Source organism: Bacillus rossius, chromosome 18 (assembly GCF_032445375.1).
Source record: "Bacillus rossius redtenbacheri isolate Brsri chromosome 18, Brsri_v3, whole genome shotgun sequence".
In the NCBI taxonomy this organism is placed as follows: Eukaryota; Metazoa; Arthropoda; class Insecta; order Phasmatodea; family Bacillidae; genus Bacillus; species Bacillus rossius.
In genome coordinates this window covers 29846555-29872034 of record NC_086345.1, presented here as the reverse complement: position 1 = coordinate 29872034, position 25480 = coordinate 29846555, and the positions used below count along the sequence as shown (strand labels likewise).

The 25480-nt window shown below is 44.8% G+C and overlaps 4 protein-coding genes across 4 annotated transcripts; 2 read left to right on the top strand and 2 right to left on the bottom strand.

The window, feature by feature from the left end:
* Nucleotides 1-100: 100 nt before the first annotated feature.
* On the bottom strand, nt 101-8412 carry LOC134541040 (uncharacterized). The gene is made up of 3 exons (XM_063384178.1): nt 8246-8412; nt 2228-2401; nt 101-1696 (listed from the first exon to the last, which is right to left on the bottom strand). Exons 1-3 carry the CDS (start codon nt 8313-8315, stop codon nt 1476-1478), a joined length of 465 nt encoding a protein of 154 aa, XP_063240248.1. The 5' UTR covers nt 8316-8412; the 3' UTR covers nt 101-1475.
* A 2648-nt stretch (nt 8413-11060) lies between these two features.
* Nucleotides 11061-13651, top strand: LOC134541145 (glutamyl-tRNA(Gln) amidotransferase subunit C, mitochondrial). The gene is made up of 3 exons (XM_063384357.1): nt 11061-11165; nt 11995-12255; nt 13507-13651. Exons 2-3 carry the CDS (start codon nt 12005-12007, stop codon nt 13649-13651), a joined length of 396 nt encoding a protein of 131 aa, XP_063240427.1. The 5' UTR covers nt 11061-11165; nt 11995-12004.
* A 7-nt stretch (nt 13652-13658) lies between these two features.
* LOC134541144 (DNA polymerase subunit gamma-2, mitochondrial) lies at nt 13659-19795 on the top strand. The gene is made up of 6 exons (XM_063384356.1): nt 13659-13866; nt 14638-14864; nt 15440-15592; nt 16326-16500; nt 17951-18168; nt 19205-19795. Exons 1-6 carry the CDS (start codon nt 13659-13661, stop codon nt 19262-19264), a joined length of 1041 nt encoding a protein of 346 aa, XP_063240426.1. The 3' UTR covers nt 19265-19795.
* A 1104-nt stretch (nt 19796-20899) lies between these two features.
* LOC134541203 (uncharacterized) lies at nt 20900-23890 on the bottom strand. Its single transcript, XM_063384450.1, has 2 exons — nt 23718-23890; nt 20900-23418 (listed from the first exon to the last, which is right to left on the bottom strand). Exon 2 carries the CDS (start codon nt 23391-23393, stop codon nt 21441-21443), a length of 1953 nt encoding a protein of 650 aa, XP_063240520.1. The 5' UTR covers nt 23394-23418; nt 23718-23890; the 3' UTR covers nt 20900-21440.
* Nucleotides 23891-25480: the final 1590 nt, after the last annotated feature.

Genomic DNA, 25480 nt, shown 5'->3' with positions numbered 1-25480 from the left:
ACCTCACTTCCCCGCTTCACTGGTACGCAGCGATCAAGCCGAGGCATCAACACATTTCTTATGAGGAATGGAAGTAAGGGTAGTCAAAAACAAACATCAATTTGAAGTCAAAATAACTTTTTTTTTAATGTACGATTCAACTCACAAATATTTTTCAAACATCTATAATACAGAAGTTTACACAATAAAATGTTCTTTCCTTCAGTTGGCACTTTGTAGATACGTTTCTTGAGAGGTTCTTGATAATATAATCTTGCTTGATAATTACATTATTTAATTGAAGATACGTAATGCACTGTAGCAAGAGTATAACGAGTCTCATCCTTAGATTGCAGTGTGCATTTTGACATTTACTCTCTCTTTCGAATGTATACTTCTGTCATTAGAGCTGTCCTTGTGTCAGTGTGCTTCGTTGTCAGATATACGCTACAGAGTATTACAGTTTTAGACGCACCTTTGTAATGTAAATATATTTTTTTAAATATGTATCTGAAGAATTTTTTTAAAATTGAAAATGCGGAATGAGAATTTTGTAAATGTGTTTTCTTGATGTTTCCATCATTAGCATCGTCTGAGAGTATTCAATTTTTACTTCTACTTTTTACTTGGACTCTATTTTTACATAGTTTAATATTAGTAATGTTGGCTCAGTTTGAGCATAGAACATAATTTAATTAAATGCAGTGTTACTAATAGTGACCGACTGCTAAAAATTAATTTCTCGTTGGCATTCAGCATCGATATATTATTGTAATAACCATGTTACGGTGTGATTTCTCACCCCGAACGATTTCTCCTAAAGATCGCGACACCTGCACCACATACAAGACAAGCGGGTGGCAGGACGACTAGGCGATGCCAGCTCGCTGATTTACAGCTCGCATAGCAATAGCCTTTAGCGACAGGGCGCACTGGGACTGGCTAACGATTATGTCACAACCAGGAGGTCACAGTTTTATAGAAAAATTGCAAATTTGCAAAATTAAAAAATAATGATAAAACTTATTTTAGAGTTAACGACGGTATGTTGAATAATACATACAATGTTGACAAGCCGGGTGTTATGAACGTGGCAACAATGGATAATCTAAGAGTGAGACAGGCTGTACCCTCGCACGCGAGCAGGAGAGGGGCAGTAGAGGCTAGAGGAAGGCTGTCGCCAGGGACAGTAGAGGCTAGAGGAAGGCTGTCGCCGGGGACAGCAGGGACAGCAGGGGCAGCAGCCAGGCCGCGAGGAAGGACAGTAGAGGCTAGAGGAAGGCTGTCACCGGGGACAGCAGGGACAGGAGGGGCAGCAGCCAGGCCGGGAGGAAGGGCAATAGAGGCTAGAGGAAGGTTGTCGCCAGGGGCAGCAGGGGCAGCAGGGGCAGCAGCCAGGCCGGGAGGAGGGGCAGTAGAGGCTAGAGGAAGGTTGTCGCCAGGGGCAGCAGGGGCAGCAGGGGAAGCAGCCAGGCCGGGAGGAGGGGCAGTAGAGGCTAGAGGAACGTTGTCACCGGGGACAGCAGGGACAGCAGGGGCAGCAGGGGCAGCAGCCAGGCCGGGAGCCGGGCGCGCCGGGCCGGCGCGGAGTTGCAGAGGTCGCCCTGGCAGAAGCACATGTACACCTTCTTGTGGTTCCTGGAGGTGTATGCGCAGCGCTCCTCGCTGTCAGACGGGCCTCGCGGCAGGCACAGGCGCTCCGTGGCCATGTCGTAGTCTGCAACAGCGACACAGGCGCGGTGTCAACCACATTTCACAACTACTCAATCTGTCTGAGTGGGGTCAGTTTGCGAAAATCACTCAAGCATTCTCTGAGGGCCGAAAAGTAGATCGGTTTCCGGACTAAGTTTTTAAACTGTATTTTTAAAAGGGTTAAAATTCAGAGTAATTTTTAGGCATTCAAAAACCTGTACAGATTTCTGTGAGCACCTGAGGGACTTGCATTACACATTTAACTTCATTCCTCCGCCTTATAACGTCACAGTCACCGCTCAGATCTCACATTTGTCCCTAGCACGATGAGCAGAACGCGCCACCAAAGATATGTGCGATTAGAGGCGATAAGACGTTAGAAATAACCAGCGAGCGTGACACTTAAAATTTTTGCCTCAACGATACAGATACAAAGATGGCGAGAAATGTTTTCCTGGAAATTTCACAGACCGCTTTCAAATTCATCAGCCTGTCAGGTAGCCAGGCTGACGAGGCCTGCAGTGTGGTAGACGTGCAGGGGAGGGGAATGACTCACCATCCTCCTTGAAGGCTGCTCCGCCCTCCATGAACTTGCCGCACCAGCCAGAGGCGCACGGCACCGCCTCCAGACCCTGCTCCGGCTCCACCGTCGTCAGGTTGAACCTGAACGGGTCCTTGCACGACCCGCGCTCGCCGCGAGACCGGCACGAGAAGCAGCGCTTCAGCAGCCCTGCAAGCACCGGCAGACACCGCGGTCATTCCCGTGCCGCGCGCACAGTAGCCTGCCCCCCGATGCTCCCTCCTGTACAACACACTGTGCGACCGGCACGAGAAGCAGCGCTTCAGCAGCCCTGCAAGCACCGGCAGACACCGCGGTCATTCCCGTGCCGCGCGCACAGTAGCCTGCCCCCCGATGCTCCCTCCTGTACAACACACTGTGCGACCGGCACGAGAAGCAGCGCTTCAGCAGCCCTGCAAGCACCGGCAGACACCGCGGTCATTCCCGTGCCGCGCGCACAGTAGCCTGTCTCCCGCTGCTCCCTCGTGTACAACACACTGTGTGACCGGCACGAGAAGCAGCGCTTCAGCAGCCCTGCAAGCACCGGCAGACACGGCGGTCATTCCCGTGCCGCGCGCACAGTAGCCTGTCTCCCGCTGCTCCCTCGTGTACAACACACTGTGCGACCGGCACGAGAAGCAGCGCTTCAGCAGCCCTGCAAGCACCGGCAGACACGGCGGTCATTCCCGTGCCGCGCGCACAGTAGCCTGTCTCCCGCTGCTCCCTCGTGTACAACACACTGTGCGACCGGCACGAGAAGCAGCGCTTCAGCAGCCCTGCAAGCACCGGCAGACACGGCGGTCATTCCCGTGCCGCGCGCACAGTAGCCTGTCTCCCGCTGCTCCCTCGTGTACAACACACTGCGTGACCGGCACGAGAAGCAGCGCTTCAGCAGCCCTGCAAGCACCAGGTGACACCACGGTCATTCCCGTGCCGCGCGCACAGTAGCCTGTCTCCCGCTGCTCCCTCGTGTACAACACACTGCGTGACCGGCACGAGAAGCAGCGCTTCAGCAGCCCTGCAAGCACCGGCAGACACCGCGGTCATTCCCGTGCCGCGCGCACAGTAGCCTGTCTCCCGCTGCTCCCTCATGTACAACACACTGTGTGACCGGCACGAGAAGCAGCGCTTCAGCAGCCCTGCAAGCACCGGCAGACACGGCGGTCATTCCCGTGCCGCGCGCTAGGTAGCCTGTCTCCCGCTGCTCCCTCGTGTACAACACACTGTGCGACCGGCACGAGAAGCAGCGCTTCAGCAGCCCTGCAAGCACCGGCAGACACGGCGGTCATTCCCGTGCCGCGCGCACAGTAGCCTGTCTCCCGCTGCTCCCTCGTGTACAACACACTGTGTGACCGGCACGAGAAGCAGCGCTTCAGCAGCCCTGCAAGCACCGTCAGACACCGCGGTCATTCCCGTGCCGCGCGCACAGTAGCCTGTCTCCCGCTGCTCCCTCGTGTACAACACACTGTGTGACCGGCACGAGAAGCAGCGCTTCAGCAGCCCTGCAAGCACCGGCAGACACGGCGGTCATTCCCGTGCCGCGCGCACAGTAGCCTGTCTCCCGCTGCTCCCTCGTGTACAACACACTGTGTGACCGGCACGAGAAGCAGCGCTTCAGCAGCCCTGCAAGCACCGGCAGACACGGCGGTCATTCCCGTGCCGCGCGCACAGTAGCCTGTCTCCCGCTGCTCCCTCGTGTACAACACACTGTGCGACCGGCACGAGAAGCAGCGCTTCAGCAGCCCTGCAAGCACCGGCAGACACCGCGGTAATTCCCGTGCCGCGCGCACAGTAGCCTGTCTCCCGCTGCTCCCTCGTGTACAACACACTGTGCGACCGGCACGAGAAGCAGCGCTTCAGCAGCCCTGCAAGCACCGGCAGACACGGCGGTCATTCCCGTGCCGCGCGCACAGTAGCCTGTCTCCCGCTGCTCCCTCGTGTACAACACACTGTGCGACCGGCACGAGAAGCAGCGCTTCAGCAGCCCTGCAAGCACCGGCAGACACCGCGGTAATTCCCGTGCCGCGCGCACAGTAGCCTGTCTCCCGCTGCTCCCTCGTGTACAACACACTGTGCGACCGGCACGAGAAGCAGCGCTTCAGCAGCCCTGCAAGCACCGGCAGACACGGCGGTCATTCCCGTGCCGCGCGCACAGTAGCCTGTCTCCCGCTGCTCCCTCGTGTACAACACACTGTGTGACCGGCACGAGAAGCAGCGCTTCAGCAGCCCTGCAAGCACCGGCAGACACCGCGGTCATTCCCGTGCCGCGCGCACAGTAGCCTGTCTCCCGCTGCTCCCTCGTGTACAACACACTGTGTGACCGGCACGAGAAGCAGCGCTTCAGCAGCCCTGCAAGCACCGGCAGACACCGCGGTCATTCCCGTGCCGCGCGCACAGTAGCCTGTCTCCCGCTGCTCCCTCGTGTACAACACACTGTGCGACCGGCACGAGAAGCAGCGCTTCAGCAGCCCTGCAAGCACCGGCAGACACCGCGGTAATTCCCGTGCCGCGCGCACAGTAGCCTGTCTCCCGCTGCTCCCTCGTGTACAACACACTGTGCGACCGGCACGAGAAGCAGCGCTTCAGCAGCCCTGCAAGCACCGGCAGACACCGCGGTAATTCCCGTGCCGCGCGCACAGTAGCCTGCCTCCCGCTGCTCCCTCGTGTTCAACACACTGTGCGACCGGCACGAGAAGCAGCGCTTCAGCAGCCCTGCAAGCACCGGCAGACACCGCGGTAATTCCCGTGCCGCGCGCACAGTAGCCTGTCTCCCGCTGCTCCCTCGTGTACAACACACTGTGCGACCGGCACGAGAAGCAGCGCTTCAGCAGCCCTGCAAGCACCGGCAGACACGGCGGTCATTCCCGTGCCGCGCGCACAGTAGCCTGTCTCCCGCTGCTCCCTCGTGTACAACACACTGTGCGACCGGCACGAGAAGCAGCGCTTCAGCAGCCCTGCAAGCACCGGCAGACACGGCGGTCATTCCCGTGCCGCGCGCACAGTAGCCTGTCTCCCGCTGCTCCCTCGTGTACAACACACTGTGTGACCGGCACGAGAAGCAGCGCTTCAGCAGCCCTGCAAGCACCGGCAGACACGGCGGTCATTCCCGTGCCGCGCGCACAGTAGCCTGTCTCCCGCTGCTCCCTCGTGTACAACACACTGTGTGACCGGCACGAGAAGCAGCGCTTCAGCAGCCCTGCAAGCACCGGCAGACACGGCGGTCATTCCCGTGCCGCGCGCACAGTAGCCTGCCTCCCGCTGCTCCCTCCTGTACAACACACTGTGTGACCGGCACGAGAAGCAGCGCTTCAGCAGCCCTGCAAGCACCAGCAGACACGGCGGTCATTCCCGTGCCGCGCGCACAGTAGCCTGTCTCCCGCTGCTCCCTCGTGTACAACACACTGTGCGACCGGCACGAGAAGCAGCGCTTCAGCAGCCCTGCAAGCACCGGCAGACACGGCGGTCATTCCCGTGCCGCGCGCACAGTAGCCTGCCTCCCGCTGCTCCCTCCTGTACAACACACTGTGTGACCGGCACGAGAAGCAGCGCTTCAGCAGCCCTGCAAGCACCGGCAGACACGGCGGTCATTCCCGTGCCGCGCGCACAGTAGCCTGTCTCCCGCTGCTCCCTCGTGTACAACACACTGTGTGACCGGCACGAGAAGCAGCGCTTCAGCAGCCCTGCAAGCACCAGCAGACACGGCGGTCATTCCCGTGCCGCGCGCACAGTAGCCTGCCTCCCGCTGCTCCCTCCTGTACAACACACTGTGTGACCGGCACGAGAAGCAGCGCTTCAGCAGCCCTGCAAGCACCGGCAGACACGGCGGTCATTCCCGTGCCGCGCGCACAGTAGCCTGTCTCCCGCTGCTCCCTCGTGTACAACACACTGTGTGACCGGCACGAGAAGCAGCGCTTCAGCAGCCCTGCAAGCACCAGCAGACACGGCGGTCATTCCCGTGCCGCGCGCACAGTAGCCTGTCTCCCGCTGCTCCCTCGTGTACAACACACTGTGTGACGGGCACGAGATGCCCTTGCTACTGGAACATGCAGGAGGATGCAGACCGTACAGGCACGCGAGTGCTGCGCTAACAACACGGGCGATGGAAGCAAGGGAACAATGCTGCGAGCTGCGAACTCTCTCTTGTCTTCTTGTGCACGCAGTTACCTGCTTTCACCGCGGTGACTCCTGGGAGCTGGCCTCTGGAGATATCACCGCGAGTCAGTGCCTCCCGAATATATCAATAACTCACTAATTGAAGATTCATATTATACCATAACTAAACAATAATTAAATTTGAAATTTACAAATAAAACTTTTAAAACAACAAAAATGCTGAGACAGATATAACACTGATGCTTGTGATGCTCTAAAATTAACGGGATTTAAAATTACTTTTTTGTGTAACATTTATCATTCATTAATTTTTCTCAAAAAAAAATTACTCCTTCTTAATTTTTCTGGAAGTTTTGCTTAATTTTATCGCATTGATTGATTTCAAGGTATTATATTATATTTTACGAAAAGCATTTAAGAATATGTCGAGGGCGGAATTGCTGTACTTTGTTTTTAAACTGTATTTTTAGAAGAGTGGAAATGGCTAAAATGTTTTTTATTTTTTAATTTCAGAATAATTTCTAAGCTTAAGACTCCTGGTAGAGATTCTTGAGGGCACTCAAGGGACTTGCATTACATCTTTATCTTCATTTCTCCGCCATACAATTATATATTTACCGCTCAAATATAATAGTTACCCTATAGACGACGATAAGACTGCAGTGCATTGCGCTTAGAGGCAATACCGCGCTAGAAGCACCAGTGGGTGTCGTACTTATCATCCCGCCTCACTGACACAGATACACCCCCTGACTAGGCGGGCCCCTTAACGACAAACAGGAGTTTGTAATCGTGTGATTTATACTAGGTTCATTAGTAATAACTTTGTAAAAAGGCTTATGTAAATGATGGCTTATATTCGTAGGTCCTTACGATATCAAATTGTATACCCGAGTATAACACTATATATCGAGCTGACAAAGTTATACATGTACTCAGAGACATGATCACAAAGAAATCACGTAATGCGTCAGTATACTAATAAAAAAGCAGCTAAAGAGGACATCGGTTTTACAGGTTTATATATTTGCTTCTAGTGACCTCCATCATCCCCCTACTCCGTTTTGACGATGTGTCAGTGTCATGTTCTTATAGGTGCCTATAGAATTAAGTAATTTTTATGTTATTAGTGTTTTGATATTTGCACGCTTTTAAATTTAAAGCTTTATACAATTCTAGATGAAAACAGTATAAAACTAGTTTTGGCAATTTCTCGTTCGTAAAAGAGTAGCTCAGTATGTGCAAGCTAAGTATATCTTCGTTATGTGTCCTTGGAGAGTAAACACCAGGTGTTTGTTTTTAAATACTTAAAATTCTTAAAATATATTCATTTGTTACTAAACTGTGTAGTGAAATTTAGGAAATCAAGTAGGAATGACAATAACACATAGGCAAACAGTCACTTCAGGCAGTGTATTAAAAAAAAATTGTCAGTTTTTAGTAAACTATATTGTTATCACTATCACAAGGGTTACAAACGTTCTTGGAACCGAATTCAACCAACAATAGATTTCGTTTTCAACTGTGGAGATGTTCCTAAATAAAAAAAAAAGGGCTGAAAGTACATATGCACACGATAAACTCGTTGCAGCACGAATGAGAGCTATAGTGTCGCGGAGTGGAGAAACCAGGGATTAACTGTGGCAACTCTTGAGATAGGATGTTTGCGACAACCGTGTGGCTTTCACGGGGTTTTGCAATTTACGAGGGAGGGACCCAAACACTTATTTCACATCAGCTGTTTGTTTTGCTTTATAGAAGCCAAACTATCTAATATATTTGAAAGACGTTCTCAATTAACCAGCGGTGGCACTCTCTCTAGGCATGGCGATGCTAACTTGGAGAGAAACACGGGAATGCACTGCCCTCGCCAAATACCACACTACAGTCGTGCTGACTCACCCTGTGACAAGGAGGGCAGAAGACTCAGCACTGCAACAGCCACCAGTATCACAGCTCTGTTCCGCTCCATATTGCAGCGCGCTCACGTCGCCATCTTGTACTCGGCTGCAGGCATCCCGTTAGCTGGCGGGACGAGGTTACTTTCTTACTGGTGCGTCACAGTCTCCAAGGCCGCCGCGCCTCGCGGTCCGCTACGTGCGCTACGCCAGCGCCGCTCTGCGGCCGCGGTCTGTACTCGTTCCGCCGCGCCGCGCCGTAGGGCGATGCTGGCACGCAAGCCTGTAGCACCGTCGTCCTTACGTGTGCTTCTGTGGCACTTCGTCATTTTATTCCACTGAAGGACATCGCAAAGAGTTATTAAGGTCCCTAGCATAGCAAGGCTTATTAGCGTCAAAGTAATGTTCAGTACACGTGAAGTATTTTGAAGGTTTAACCCTGAGAATAGCCTAAAGAAGTATTTATTCTTTCCGTACTAAAGTAACTGTCAAAATTTCAGCAAATATTTATCAAAGAAACACGGAAAGAAAAAGACTGGAGAAAATTCACACTCTAGCGCTCAAGAATATTTTTTGGGATAAATTAAAAAAATAATTAATTTAGAATTTTGGCATCAAAAAACTTACTTCACAACACGGGGTTTGAACTGTTACGTTATTATTCTCAAATTGCGTCACTTCCTGTGTAGTTTGTAGTTATTTGTGATATAATAATTCGCCTTTCATTGCAGACTTTTTTCTTATCTTCAGAGCGTCGTGGGGGATTTATCTTTCTACTCCCCTCCCCCTCTTCACACAGAATACGTCACTGCAGGAGAAAGACTCGGGGAATGATTCATTTCAACGCCACTTTCTTCCAAGCGCTGACCCCACCTGCACGACAGTCTGGTGTTCCTGGAGTGACGTCATCAGAACATTCCTCCAGTTGGATCGAACAGTAACTTCAAAAATGATGCTTATTAAGTTGGTGTTGTGTTTGTCCAGTAACGCTTATTTCGGACCATCCAGAATATATTATACTGTACCGGAAAGTAGTGGGCTTAGTTAAATTTGTTATTGAATTATATTCGCTAAACGGATCAGGAGTACCTTACGACCGCTACAAGAGGGTCGAGCCAGCACAACATGGCAGCAAGATGCTGATCGCATGACTAAACGAATGGCGAGACATGTCGGACGGCGAAAGCATGGCGGGACGAGAGACTCGCCCGGGAGTTACGGGGTTCGAGTACTCCATCAGCGAGTACCAACTCGCTGGGCGAGTTGACGGCACAGAGGTTAGTGACAGGAAACCTCGACACGACTACGGGGTGTACTGGTTCGAGTGCAGCAGCAGCAGCGGAGCTGGGCGAGTACCAACCCCCACTCGCTGGGCGAGTACCAACCCCCACTCGCTGGGCGAGTATTAACCCCCACTCGCTGGGCGAGTACCATGGCCTTCTCAAGGCTCGGGCGACGCCGCGCCCTGAGTTACTGCCCGTGCGCTACCCCTAGGAGGTACTGCACTACCCCTAAGAGGTACCTCGCTACCCCTGGGAGGCGCGGTGCTACCCCTGGATGCCACCACAACCCCGGCATCCCTTGAAGACTCCAACAGAGAAGGCGAGTACGTTCTTCAGCATTTGGCCGCGTCACTCGATGCTCGTTATGTAACTCGTTCAGTCATCTTGGATTTTTGGTTATTATATTTAAATCACGTTCTGATTGCTTAAGAAACTTAGTTTGAATAACTTTCCATAACGAACTATAATAATTCCTTTTTAACATTTTAATTATTGCACTATGGTTGATGCCGTTTTTTAATTTACCTAATAATTTTATACGTAACTATGATCAGAATATTGCTAAACAGAATTGAGAGTCTTTGTAAGCAAGACGGGAAATTATCTGATTTAAAGAGCCATGTCCTAAGAAACAACGTACAATTCGCCCAACTTGATGCATTATTATCTCTTTGCTTGTATTGGTTTAGAGAATATTGTAATAATTTGTAATTGGGATCCTGTACTTCTGTAGTTAGCCCGCCCGTATTTCCAATTAACATCCTCCCCCCCCCCCTTTCCCAAAAAAAAAAAAACAATGGTGTGTTTACCATAACACAGCCACCGCCCTTTGAGACAGTCATCAGGACTTGGAAAAGCAGCCAACAGCAGGTCGTCATCGTGTTTTTTTTATCAGCTTGACGATTTTGTAAATCAAAAAAGATCGCAAAAACATCCGTTTTGGCCATTTCACAATAATCTAGATGGAATTTAAGAAAAACACTAGTACCCTATAGTGACATCAATATTGGTTTTGTTCAAAATTAGACAGACAAAAATGTAATACGGGATTCAGTAAACTAAACTTAACTAAACTCGTCATATCAATTTTCAAACTCAATATTCAATATTCAAATTTCGCGGGAGACGCATGTGCAAAGGAAGCCTAAGATTCACTCGTCTTTCTGGACATACCCGAATTCTCACGTTGGCAAGCCTTATTTCAACAGACGAGAGAGCCAAATGTCCGATCATGCATCTTCGGTTTTTTTTTGTTCATTGTAAATAAATATACAACTCATGATAACTAATGGCCAATTAGGTTAGGTTAGCTACATTATAAATACTTTAAAACATTGTGGATGGGTTGATTTGGTTAGGATAGCTACATTTAAGATACTGTGAAATCATGTAAATGGTTTCCCCCAAATAAATACACCTGTTGTACGGGAAAAAAAAGCGAGTATGAACTTCGGGTAACTTCGGGTTTGGCTCTCGTCTGTGAAAAGAAGGCTTGCCAACGTGAGTATTCGCGTATGTCCAGAAGAACGAGTGAATCGTAGGCTTCCCATGAACAATGAAGTAGTACGAGAAGCATTAATGTAAACAATAGTATATCTGATTTGAAGAATATATTTTATTTGATTGATACCACTCCCTTGTGTAAGTAGAGTAGTTGAATGTTTTAATTAAACTTAAATTATATTTACTTTTTCAATGTTGCATATTTATTATAAAAGTTAAGTCATAATTTGTTGGTTAACCCTTAATGCCTTCCTTTTTTTCCCTCTATATTTCTTTATTTTCCAACGGCGTTTGCTTTTGCCGGACGAACTTAGTCCAGCCGTTACCTGCGTAAACAGTTAGTATGCCTTACTTTCTCTTCCGTTTCTAAAACAACTTGCAGTAAGTCCAGTGTTCACTTGGAACGACACAAACGTGCATGCCATACCTAATGGGAGAAACAATTTTTAAATAACGTGTGTTGGGGAGCCTCCTAATATAAATTTGAGGCCTCATACAAAAAAAAAAAGTGACCAGAAAGCCCGCATCATTAGTCTGAAGCAAATGTAAAATGCTATCATGAATGAATGGATGTAACAGTATTAAAGCAGTGAGAAATTTTACAATTTGGGCATTGTCAATGATTTGCATGTAAAGTTATTAGGAATTCATCTCAAAGAGGTGAACAAGTTTGTAGATTATTTTTGGGTCCAAAAATCATTTTTATTATCTTCTGTAAAAGCAGAAATTAAGTCCCACCCGTTTTTTTATTAAGAAATTTAATATTACAAGAGTTATTAAGCTAAATAGTAAACATAAAATAAAATTCAAAATATTGTTTCTTTTAAAAATGGTGACAAAATACAAGAAACGTAATGTGTGATGTTAGTGGCAAGTATAGGGGCTGCTCTTAAACAAAATGAATGACCTGACTTAGTGGTGAGCACCTACTGAGTTAGTAGACGCTGAGACGGGACTGTGGTTGCAGATCCGGTGGCATGCTGCGCGCGTGCGGCCGCGCGAGACACGCCCTGTCGCTCGGCCCCGGAGCGCGCCGGAGCTCGAGCGTCCCGGACTGCGACGCCCCGCTCGATCACGACACCATCACTCTGTTGCAGCGCCTGTCGCTGGTCGACTTGGGCAGTAGGAAAGTGGTGGACGCGCTCCGAGAGGCGGTCAGGTTCGCTAGCGTCATCACGACGGTCGACACCTCCGGGGTGCAGCCCATGGTGTCTGTTCTGGACGACAGGTAGCTGTCTTAGTTATTTATCTGCCTACCGAGTCTCGCTTCGACCAACAGCCTTGTAAATGTTCTAGTTTTTATGTCAACACGTGAAAGGAAAATGTGCTACTAACTTCATAAACTGTTTGCTTATGAGACACCAGCCAGACATACTTTTGGTTCGTGGTAAAGTGATAATGCTTCAATCCAAATTCAGCTCTGAGTAGACTGCGATACAGTGAAACCTCATTTACAGAAATCCTGTTAATACAAAAATCTCATTAATACGAAGTGTCTTCACAGTCCCTAGAAATCACGTAGGAGTTTAAGTGCTAAGCAATTTTTTTTAATACAAAAGTTGGGTTAATTTGTAATACAAAGTTTTTTTTTTTTGTTCCAAGGGTAGACAATTACATCTAGTAAAGGATTGTTAATACAAAAATATTCTGGAATAATGTACAGAAACAATGTGAAGTTTCAACTAAAATAATATGTACCAATGCCATTACTTTGTTTTAGGTTGGTGATAAAAGCTTCAAAATTTTATTCTTCTAAATTTTATGGTATTATTTTGTTTTTGAAGGTAATAATCCATACCTTTACTTTATTCTGCTGTATCAAATACGTTTTAAGTGTGATACAGGAGAAAATATTTCCTTTGGAGCCACAGGTATATCCATCATGTGATTCTATTTTATAATTTAAAAAAATAAAAGTATTTTTGGTTCAGTATAAAATTGTGTTGAAGTTTAAAATTTTATTTAAAAATAATGTAATCAGCGTGACTAAATTTTGTAAACGCTTGGATAAAACAAACCTAGTTATTGCAAAGTGACAAAATTATGGAGGTTTGACTGTATAAAGAGAGATTTTATATTATGAATGTAGTAAAATATGTAGAGAGATAGGGAGATGCTTTATACATGTGTACCTTCTTCAAACAAATTACAAAAAAAATGGAAAGAGGCCTACAACGCATGTTGGGCGTTAGCTAGCCTGTAAGACTATGTATATTATTGGAAATAAATATACAATTTAATTTTAGTTTTATTAAATATCATTCTTACATATGTACTTTCATGCTCTTGACGTTTACAGTGTCCATAAAGTATAAAAAATATGTACGTACCTGGTTCTTCGTTTAGCATGTATATTTTGCATTTTTAAATTCGAATTTGTTAACGATCAATGACTGAAATGATGTGTGTTATAAACTATAACTTCTATAACTAGGCATGAGGACTGTGTGGCTGAGCGACCGACACGGGTGGGTGGCAGGACGCTGCGTCTGCGCCGGGACGCGGTGACGGACGGCGACCGCCGAGACCAGGTGCTGGCCAGCGCCAGCGTCACGGAGGAGGAGTACCTGGTCGCTCCCCCCGGGAACGTGCCCCTGGCCCCCCGGGGCGTGCCGGGGCAGTAGCCGCGCGATGGCCACCGTGCAGAAGGTGCTGGGGCTGTGCGGGAGGCACGGGCTGCTGGCACGGCACGGCGGGGCGGAGCGCCCGGAACTGGGGCCCGCCGGCGAGCTGCTGCGACACAACGTGCTCTGCGAGTGGCTGTTGTCCAGCGTCGTCACGCCCGAGGAGAACGTGTTCCTGTGCCGGGCGGACCCCACCGACGCCCTCTTCAGCTCAGGTGCCATGTCGCGCCTTGCCCTTCGCTGGCCGTGCTCTCGTCGCAGAGCGCTCGCATATTCGCACCAGAGCATGAAATAGTTCTCCCGCAAAATTATATGCAAGAACTGTCTCACTTTGAAACATGTCCTGAGTAGTACTATTTTTATGTGTTTATTGCATATGAGTTCCTAATGGTTAATTCCTTTAGGCGGGGGATAGATCTCGCAGATATTACTAAATAAATAAACAATATTTAACCATTAAAAAAAATTAAATAAGTAGTATATCATAATCAAAAGAGAAAAAATATATATTTCAAACAAGTTTAGATTGGTTTTGAATATAATTAAAGATTTGCGTTACCGATAAGGTTACAGATTTATACCATTTAATATTAATATTTTTACATCGGAAAAAAGATTGATCATTCAGTATAAGATCTAGCTAGTTTGCATTACAGTATCATAGATTATGATGTACGTAGTTTCAAAATTATTAAATAACGTAAAGAACATGTTGAAATAATTCAACCTAAGATGTTCAGTATTATTAGCTGCTGCCGTTCTTAATGCCTGATATTGATAGTAAAATTTGTTGACCTAATTCTTATGATATGTAGGTCTAGAAATCAAATATAGTTGAGTGTTTTATTAGCTGTAGAGTGTTGGTTGTTTGGAAGTGGCTTGTGAACGCTTGTTGACTGGAGATCAGGGAACGGTGTCGGGAGCACTCGGCGAGTGGCGGGACGCGACTGATGACGTGTGCCGCGCTGGTGACGTGTGCCGCGCAGAGCTGAAGGAGCGGCACGCGCACGTGCGTGACCTGAGCGGCGGCCAGCTGCCGTACGGCATCGCGGAGACGAGGGAGCGAAGCGGCCTCAGCCTCGCTACGCCCGGGGCCGAGAGCCTCGACCCAAGCCGGGGCCTGGAGCTGCGGCTGTGCGTGTTCGCCGCGCACGCAGACTCGGCACAGCGCTTCCACCACTGGCAGCGCCTCAGGAAGATGTGGTGGAGGAAGGTGCGTGTTCCCAGTCTGTTCCAAGGCGAGCCAAGTTCAGTGAAGTTGAATTAAGCTCAAGCAATTTAATAAAGTAAACATAACAAAAAATATTTTCCTCACTATTTTTAATGCCCTAACAATATCAAAAACATGTTCTTAACTAACTTAAATATTTAGTGCTGCATTTCTTAAGCTGTCAGTTGAAATATAAACATGAGTTTATTATTTAAAATCAAAATCAGTAGTAAGGCTACAAAAATAAAACTCAGGTACTCTATGATACTTGGTTGCCACTTGGGAGTTTTTTTTATTTTTTATAACCAATTCCAACAGCTCAATGCCTGTTGGTAGAGGTACAGAAATTTCATAGACTCATTTGGACGCACGTTAGAATGCAAACTTTATGCTCTTCCACTGTGTTCATAATTGCATCGTAGTTATTTGAATATAATGTGTCCTTTTGTGACCGTAAGTCAATGATATCCGGCTAGGGAAGTAGCGGCCTGTTGTTTGTTTCAAGTATTGCCGTGTGCGGACGTGCGACAGCCACAGGCAGAGACGCGGAGCGCATGCGTGTGTGCGTTTGTGTGCAGTTCTCGGCGTCGCCCGGCCGCTTCTCCCTGACGGACGTGCGCGGCTCAGAGGGCGACCGCTCCGTGCACATCCGGGCCGAGTTCCCCTGGGGCGACCACGTCCTGGAGACCGTGACGCTGCGCACACGGCTGCCGGACCACGCCTCCCTGGAGGTGAGCCCCTCGCCTGCTCCCGGGACCTGCAGTCCTGTGGCAGTCGGGCCGAGGGCCGGTGCAGTCTCGCCTCCCAGGGACTAGCCGGGGGTCCGGACCACGCCTCCCTTGCAGGATTGTGCAGGATGAGACAGTCATAGCAACTTTGCCACATCTCAGCTTACAAAGAGCTTTATTTGGAAGGACTATAGTGGACCACACCAAATGCAATTCCTCCCACGTCTCGCCCAACATTCTTCGTACACAGAAGCGACAGGTTTTGTCGTTTGCAAGAAGTCTGTTCAATGTCTGTTTGCACGCTTGTTAGTTGCGAGCATGTCTTTCATACAAACTTGAATTGTGTGTTTCATGTATTAAATAACATCATGATAAATGTATATATGACATGTCTTAAAGAAAAAATCAAAAAATTGACAATAAAAAAAGTATTAAAATAAGTTAAAGCAAAATATAACATGTCGAGTTTTCTTTTCTCAGCCAAAATCCTTACTTAAAATTTCAGTGTGTAATTGTTTGACTTTTTAAAGCCTACTGTTCCCTGAGCGTTTAGTGTGAAAATTTGCTTTTAAAACATTCTAAAAAAATATGTTTTAATGGTTGTACTGGATCCCGTTCATCAAAAGTTCTTGTCTACTGCCTTGTATCTCTTGTGGTTTTGTAATTGTTGTCTTTGGTGTTCAGTTGTTCCGTGCTCACCACAACCGTGTGCCAACTGTTGGCGGGCGTGTCACAGGCGCGGGACGGGCGCCGCAAGCTGCTGCCCCACGCGGTGGAGTGCGTGACGCTGGCGGAGCGCGCCGTGCTGGCGCTGCTGTGCGACGCGTACCACGAGGGGGACGGGCGGGAGACCCTGCGGCTGCACCGCAAGCTGGCCCCCTACAAGGTCGCCCTGGCCGCGGCGCCCGGCGGTGAGCGTCCCCGGGACTCCCACTGGGGCAGAAGCCGTGCCGTCGGCAACGCACTTAGTCCCATCGGTCCATGCACTAGCTCAGGTTATCACATCAGAAAATAAAAGGTAGAAAAAAGTGTCGATTGAGTGGATAGAAATAACACAGCCTACTTATTCCAGATGAGTTTATTTTTAATACAGTACCCAATAGGCAATAGCTTAAATTGATCTCATTGGAGTGCATAGTACAAAGTTCACACGTAGAACACTTTCACACTGCTGATTATATATAAAATAAATATACTGAATCTTATTTTGAAAAATTAGTTATTTTTGCATGCTCATAGATCAAGTTTGTAGGATTTGTAGTTCCAGGAACTAATTATCAATCAATGAGCGGTATTTCACTTATGTGTTCATAGATTTTGCTGGCTCAAAATTCAAAGTACAAAGTTTTGTTTTCTAGCCTTTTGCATCAATGCATAGAGAGAAGATTTTGTGGTTTTATTTTTAGGCCAATTTCATTTTTAGAACAGGAGATATGTTATCTTTATTTTTATTTTTAATAGATCCTGTTTATTCATAAAGATGATTTATTATTGAACACACATGACCATGTAATACTCATTTCACCAAAACATTATCATCTTGACTGATAGATGACACATTTAAAACAATAATTATAAAAAAATAAATCTGCACATACGTGTTTGAAAAATGTACCAATGTTGTAATGTAAAAAAAAAAGTTATTAATAACAGTTGCAAAATGAAAAAAAAAAGAGCGAAAAAAACCTACTTCGTATGTATATTTTTGTAAAAACCTCGTGCTGAAAACATTACAGTTATTGAATTCGGTCTATTAAATACTAAATTTTTGTGATTTAGGTTTTGATAAAAAAAAAAAAAGTGCATATTAATTTTCTGACAGTCAGGGGCAGAGCCAGGGGGGGGGGGGGGTGGTTAGGGGTTCAAACACCTCCCCCCCCCCCCCCCCCTCGCTTAGCATCAAATCTTTAATTAATTTCTTATTCATCACTCAAACAAATTTCACATTAAAATTAATAAAAATTTTACCATTACAATATTTAAATTTAAGTACCGAAAACTGTTAAAATAGCACTATTTTACACCTTAAAATCCTAATTTTTCAGGGGGAGGACCCCCGGACCCACCGCTTTAATACGGGGGGTGGGGGGGGGGGCATGCTTCTTAACACCCCCCATACACAAATCCTGGCTACGTCACTGATGACAGTACTTGCATTTCAGTGCTTCAGTGGTGTACCAACCTAACATCTGGGTGTTGTATGGTGTATGGGCGTGCTTTCCAGTGTTATTTTGGTTTCGTCTCACGGTATAGTTTTGCCCCTGTAGTGCAGTTTCACTGAACTGTGGCTACTACGTGCTGGACAGCCGGCGCGGGTAGAGTGTGCTGGTGAGAGCGTGCGTGCGTTCGTGCGCGCTGCAGGCGAGGGGGAGGAGCTGGGCCGGCTGGCCGCGTACCTGGCACGGCTGCTGCGCCAGGCGGGCGTGAGCGTGCTGGTGCTGCCCGACTGCGCCAGCAAGTCCCTGGAGTCCCAGTTCGCGCGCAACGACGCGCTGGGCGTGCCCTACACGGCCGTGCTCAACGCCGCCACGCTCAGGACGGGCGTCCTGGGGCTGCGCGGCCGCGACACCACGCTCAAGGTCAGACGCCCTGACACTGCACTAACGTATTCTGTTTTCTTACACATCTCGATGGATTTGTGCTCGATTATACGCTTGTCTCCAAGGTATACATGTATCTTTGGCGTTTCAGACTTGGTGACTATGGATAGGATTATATTTGTTCTTAGGCTTTGGGAATGAAATCCGTTGAAGGGGCTTAGTCATGGAATAAATAATACAACAACACATATGAACACAGTGGTGTAACGATGACGAGTCAGGTTAAATGCAGGCCGACAACAAACCGGGACAACGCAGCTTGCGTATAAACACAACGATGAACAAGTACTGTAAACAAAACGATGACGATACGCTAGCACTGATAAGCACGGTTGTCACTGTTCCTCCGACGGAATTCTTGTGCTCTTTGATGTCTGTGTGTGTCTTAACAGTTTTTGTTTGTGTTGTCCATAATACTTGTCTAGTTTCATCGTTGGTTCCGTTTGTCCGACATCAGCTGATTCAGTCTTTTTTTTTTGTAAATTTTTTTATGTTTATATATTTATTTGTTTTGTTTCTCAGAATTATTCCATGACAAACAGTGCAAAACTGCAATGGTGTATGTCCAAAAAACTGCATTAAATCAAAATTCCCCATGCATGAATAATCTAAAAATGTACCTGAGATCTCAAGTTTTGTATGTATTGTCATTTCATATTATTATCAGCCAACGGTACTTTTAATTATTATTTTATGGGCATCGTTAATAATAATACAATGTACTTTTACACTTTAAGATCAAGAATACTTGAGAACCATGGACTTAACTAATAACATATTGAGTCAACAATCCATTAGTTTTAATCTTTTAATAGCAATTTAATACAAATATCTAATTCAAACAAAAGTGAATGAAAAAAAAAAATTGTTAAGATAAAATAATTTTACTGCAATGGCCAAAGAATTGGGAGAAGGCTCCAATGCATTGTAACACATCCCTTAATTGTTTGGTGTTGTTGGTGTTGCTGTGCTGTCGTGTCACGTGAGTGGACGGTTGTGTTCCGTCTTGTTGCAGGAGCAGGTCCATGTGTCGGAACTGAAGACGCACATAGAGCTCATCCTCAGGAACTACTGATGCTTGTGACCTTGAAGTGTGGTCGCCCAGACCTTCTGAACACTCGGTAACACTTCCGGGAGTGTCGCAGACTGGGAGTGAACTGACGCGCGGTGGCATCGCTGAGCTGACTCGTAGTTACCGTAGTGGCGCACCTTGCAGGCGTTAGTTTACAAGATTGGCTAGCTATGCCTCTGCCATGCACTTTGCTTGTGTCAGTTTTTACAATCCTCCGTGTTAGTGTCAAGTTACTGCAAATGACACCTGCTCATTCGGTATGTGTTTTTTTTTTTTTTGTAATTGTACTTTATTTTATGTTGGTTTTGAAAAAAAAAAATCTTACTCAAGTTAAAGCAGTGGTGACATTTTCAAATTTGTTTATTTTATTTTTATTTTAGTTTTTGTGTATATTAATTAGAATGTCCAATGCCTGTGTGCAATCGTGATCTGTCTGTGAAGAGCATGAAAGATGCTGTCATGCCGCTTGTATCACGCATTGTCACAGAGTCCTTCTTGTATTGTATTGTATTGTATTAAAAATTTAAAAAATTTTGTTTGTGTGTGGATGGTAAAGACTGGTGTCAGAAGGCCCCTGGTGGTTGGGTAGTCATCTCGTTGCTGGCAACCATGGCCGGAGGGGTGGGGGGTGGGGGGGGTGGCACCGAGGGAGGAGAGGCCACGCGTGGCGGGGGAAGGCAGGCAGTCGTCGCTGGTGTGTGGTGTGGAGCGCACAGGGAGGGTGGCAGCCCAACCACAGGTGTATACATGTATTTGTGAGGGGTCCAATCCCAATGAATATGTACTTCTAATACACCCCTCAAAACCAAATATAGATTTCAAGGGTCCAAAATAAAATAATGTTTAAGAAATAAAAACTATGAAGTATGTTTTTGAAACATTTAACACTTTGAATGTTTCATTCATGAAATAAGTTTCCAAAATCAATATTTATTGTAACTTTATTTACGTAATTACATGTTTAAAGTACACTTTCTCGGGGAATGGTAACAGGATTGGTATGAGGAAAACAATCGAACTAGTAAACTTCAGAGGTTATCAGTGTTGAATTTTAAATTGACATTATGTATTTCCTTTAATATTTTTCTTCGACTATTTTTCCTTGAGAATTAATTTCTTCTAATACCAAAGAATTGATTGGCCCATCCATAATATGTGTATTAATTTATGGTTACATCAAAGTCATAAGCCGCAGTGAGTTGGAAGGTTTTTTTTTAAAAACATCCTACACACACTAACCCACCTTTGCTCTGAAAGGAGGGATGCCTTCCATTGGTGGAGATGTCTCGTCTTTGAGGCGTAACTCTGCAGGCCATGCGAGCTGCAGTTGGAGTTGAGTTATTGTTGGCAGTTGATTGTATTGCAAATAACATATTGCAGCAGAATTTACAAGTTTTGATGAAGAAGAAAAAATGTTATACTGTTACATCTAATTTGAATTTCCACTAATTTTCTTAAAATAATTTTAAAATTATTTTTATTTTTATTTTAATATTTACCTAACAAAATTATTTTTCACAATTGTAAAACTGAAATAAGAAAAATTAAATTTAAAAAACTTCCAAATAGGTAAAGTACAAAATTTTGTCAAACAAGAATGCTAGTAAATAAATACTGTTGTTTACTTTGATGTTATAGTCTATGAGTAATGCACTGTTTGCAAAATATTATATACAGTCAAGTCCCCATACTTGGGACAGTTTTGAACTTTGAACTCAAATAAACATAATAAATTAAGCTTTAAAGCACAAATAGTGCATGACTTGTTTCTGAAGGACTTTAGTACTTTTTGAATAATTAAATGTTTTTTCGAAAAAGCTTTCCCTCTCCTCCCCACCAGTGAAAAACAGTGTTGTCCCAAGTAAGGAACCACTACCCCTAACTTGGGACATCATGTGTTTCACACAGTGTACCATGCTAAGAAGCCTGTAATTTAACATAGGACAACATAATTTTGTTTAAAAAAGAATGGCTTACAAAGTAGGCTATAAAGTAATGGTTGGAGATACATCTAGACACCCAACATGACTATTCACTAAACAACAATTATTTGATAATAAATATAGCCTAGTATTAATATTTCAATAGCTTTGCTTACATATAAACAAAACAGTTATGTAACATTTCAGTCTTTTTTTCCAGTCTTTTTGATAGGAGGAACTCTGCATCAAAATGCATTTCAAAAAAGAAACTTGAATCGTCCTCTATTTTCGCTCTGGGGTGTGATCACCTTTTTAATCCTGTGAATAGGAACACCATCTTCGATATCCTCTACAGTTGGGAAAACAAACACGTCTTTTGATCCTAAATAGTTTCTCATATAGCTTACTTTGTATCTTGAATTTTTCTTGTCTACAATTTTGCCAATGAACACTTTCTTACATTCATATTTTTTCCCTTTGTCATAAGTAACTTCAACAACAACAAAATCATTTTCTTTCATGGAGGTCGCTGCTTGTTGTCCACAAATATCAACAGTTTCTATTGGTTCAACATCTTCATAAACCATTTTCTGCTCACTTAATGTTTCCCTCTCTAGCATTTCTTGAATGTCATCATCAAACAGTGTCGAGAAATCTTCACCGAATGACGAGTTACTATCATGTAGAGAAATTTTGCAATCACTGTCTTCAGAAGTGTCACTTTTCTGCTTCATTTTCATTTTCTTAACTGATTGTTTTAAAATATTTTGACACAAACCTCTCTTTTTCTTCACTTTGGACTTTTCCTTCTCACCCGTGTTTATCTGCTGCTTTGTGGTTTGTTTACTTTTTGGCTGTGAACGTTTCTGCAATTCATCTAGAACATCTTGTGCAGCCAAGCTTTTCCCCGCATTCACGATTAACTTTTTCTTTCTTTGCTTTACACCTGTTTCTTTTTCACGTGATTGTTGTAAGAATGCCTCAAATGAAGACTTCAATGCTACTGTAGCAGTTACTACATCACTTTCATTTGCAGATGATGTGCTTGGCAAGCTTTCAAGAACCTTCTGCTTGTCCACAGGGAAAATGCCACTCTTCTTAAATCCAGATTTCAAATTTGTGGAAATGTTATCACCAATGGCATCCAAAGTCTTTTTCAAAAGCCTAGGGAACTGATCTTTTCTTACTGACCCCTTGTTTTTCATCTTCCATTCAGTCAACTGCTTCCGCCATGCTGTTTTAAGAGGGCTAAAAAAAGCCAAATCCAAGGGTTGACATATGTGGGTGCTGTTGGGTGGCAGCATAATGAAACGAATGTTGTTGTCAACACATAATTTCAGAATTGTTGCAGAAATATGGCTGGCCAAATTATCACCTATGACAGCTTTTGGCCCATCACCTAACCGTTTGAGGTAAGGTAGAGCAATTGTTAGGAACCAATCCTGAAATATATTGCCCTCGAACCAACCTGATTTGCTCCTATTATATCTTGTGCCAGGGGGTCCACCTTCAGTCCATGTGTCATATAAGTTCTCAGCCTTGTACACCACATAGGGTGGAAGTGCCACACCACTAGCTGAACCGGAAAACATTACAGAAAAAGTTGACTTAGTGAAATCAATTATTCTTTCTGGATGTTTACATTTTCTTCTTACAACCACTTTAGCCTGTCCAGGGTTGTCCTGCATACTCGTCTCATCGTAGTTCAGTATAGCTTCTGCTGGAACATCTGCCAGTGAAACAGACAATTCCTCGAAGTATGCCTGTATAGCTTCAGGAGTAACTGCCGCCCGGGATCTTTTAATGTTAGTACACATTCTATATTTCAATTGCACACACTGCCTGGCCAGAAAACATTTAATCCACTTTTTTCCTGGCAAATTGTTTTTGAAACGAGGTTCGACCATGCCCTTCTTGTCCAGGTATTTTTTGATTATACATCTGATGTCAAAAGCTGTAAGGGGAAATCCCCACTCCCCTGCCAAAGCCAAGTATTCAGCGATCTGCTTTTCTTCTGTTTCACTCAAAACAGGAGGGCGACCATATGGATGTTGCTGTACATTTTTAACTTTGCGTTGTATGGATGATTTAGGGACTCCAAATTTTTGTTCTGCTTTTCTATAACTCATGCCATCATTAACAGCTTTAGCAGCACGTTCAAGAGTGTCTTGGTCAAAATTATGATAAACTTTTTTAACAGCTGTAGCCATATTTCCTCAGTGATCCATACAGAATCTGAAATAAACAAAACATTTTAACTTAACCTCAAAACAAACATTATTTTTTTAGTAACCTAACTTGGGACACTGTCCCAAGTTAAGAACCCATGTACATGTTTCTGTAAATATTTTTACAAGTATAAAATGGATTACATAAACAATATATGCCTTACTAAACTGGCTAAACGACATATCAGACATAATGAATTGCTATACAACATGTGTCAGAAATTACAATGATAGCTTGTGAAACCAAAGTTATTCAGGCAAGAAAAAAGTAGTTTTTATAACCAAGTAAAAAACAATTTAACTTACCTCTAAGAGTGTACCAAATCTTTATATACACACACCATGTGATAGCTACACATCCCCACTACAAAGTAAACATTTCTGTTACAGACTGACAGAGTGCTATCAGGTATGCCAATATGAAAAATCAATCATCCCAAATTGTCCCAAATTAGGGATATGTCCCAAGTATGGGCACTTGACTGTAGTTAAATCTTCTTAAGAATTTTTTGTAGGTATGTAGAAATTTAGACTTTTGAGCTGGGAAAACTCATTAAAGAGTCAAATTAAAATGGGATATTTTTAAGAGGGTTGTATTGTAACAAGGCTTTTTTCCTGGGCCACAAAATTCTAATTTGTGAGGTGCTAACTCTAATATTTTAGGTTGAAGATTATTTTAAATACTTTTTAATTAGTTTTAATTAACAAGCTCTAAAATTAGGTTGGTAAACGTAACCCAGAAACAACGCCAAAAAAAGAGAGAAGGGCATGCCAATTGGTGGGCCAATCTTGAAAGAGAAGGCCTTGAAATTTTACGAAGAATTTAAAAAAGACGATGCTCCTAAAGTTGTCGCAAGCACTGGCTGGCTTGATTGCTGGAAGAAACACTATGGAATCCGGCAGCTCAGTATTTGTGGGGAAAAACTATCATGGGGTACACGAAGGGTATGTCTAAGTTTATAGAAAATTTTCAGAAATGTATCGAAGTTGAAGGTTTGACCGGAGAGCAATTGTAGAGTTGTGATGAGACAGGTTTAAATTATAAACTGTTGCCAGCAAAAAGTCTTGACTTTCAAGGAAGAACAGTCAGCCCCAGGTTTTAAAAGGAGCAAAGAGAGGGTAACAATCCTAGCATGAAGTAATGCAGCAGGTGAGCACATATAATGTAACTTGGTCTCATAGGAAAATCAAAGAAACCACATGCGTTTAAGCACATTGAAATGGAAAAAATTTTCAGTTAGGTACCGAAACTAGTCACATGCCTGGATGAGTTGGGCAATTTTCAAAGAATGGTACCATGAAGTATTCTTGTTCCATCGTTTGAACAGTTTTTAAAATCTAAAAACCTGCAAAGTAAGGCTATTCTTATTTTGGACAACGCAAGTCGACTAAGTAATTTTCATTATAGATAGCTTTATGCCGTGGTAAAGTATTTTTATGAGCTCTGTCTTATCAGGTAAATGACTATACTGTATATTCATTCATTTTCATTTTCAAGTAGTAAGACCTCTATGTCTTCCTAAAGTACGTACTTTTCCTGTGTTTAAGGGTATAGCGGCAGTTTGATTCTCAGTTGTTTTCTCAAACAAACAATACGTACAAGTACATTACTGTATTTTCTGAGGAAACACTCATTATTTGTTTTTAACCCCATTTGCGATAACCCGGTATTTTCACAAACTCTGCCACCCTTTGGTCCACATTAGACCATGTTTTCTAGAGACTACTGTATTAACATCATATTAATTTTTAATTTTGGATGCAACTCCATACAGAGACCAACAAAGTTGTGTGACCCTGTTGGTTAAATGGTGATTGAGCAACAGGGTACGCCAAAAAATTATTTGCTACTATTCTCGTCACATGATGACATTCGTGCTATGGGTAAAGGTTTTTTTTTGAGAGGGTGGAGGTATAGCCTCTTTGTTTAATGTTTGTAAACAATTTCCAATTTCTTTCCTTTTGTGGTTGGAATGATAGGTTTTTTTAAATTCTTAGGTTTCAAAATGGGGATATCTACTACCGCCCCCTTCCCCGCACCCAACCCCCCCCCCCCCCCCCCCCTCCTC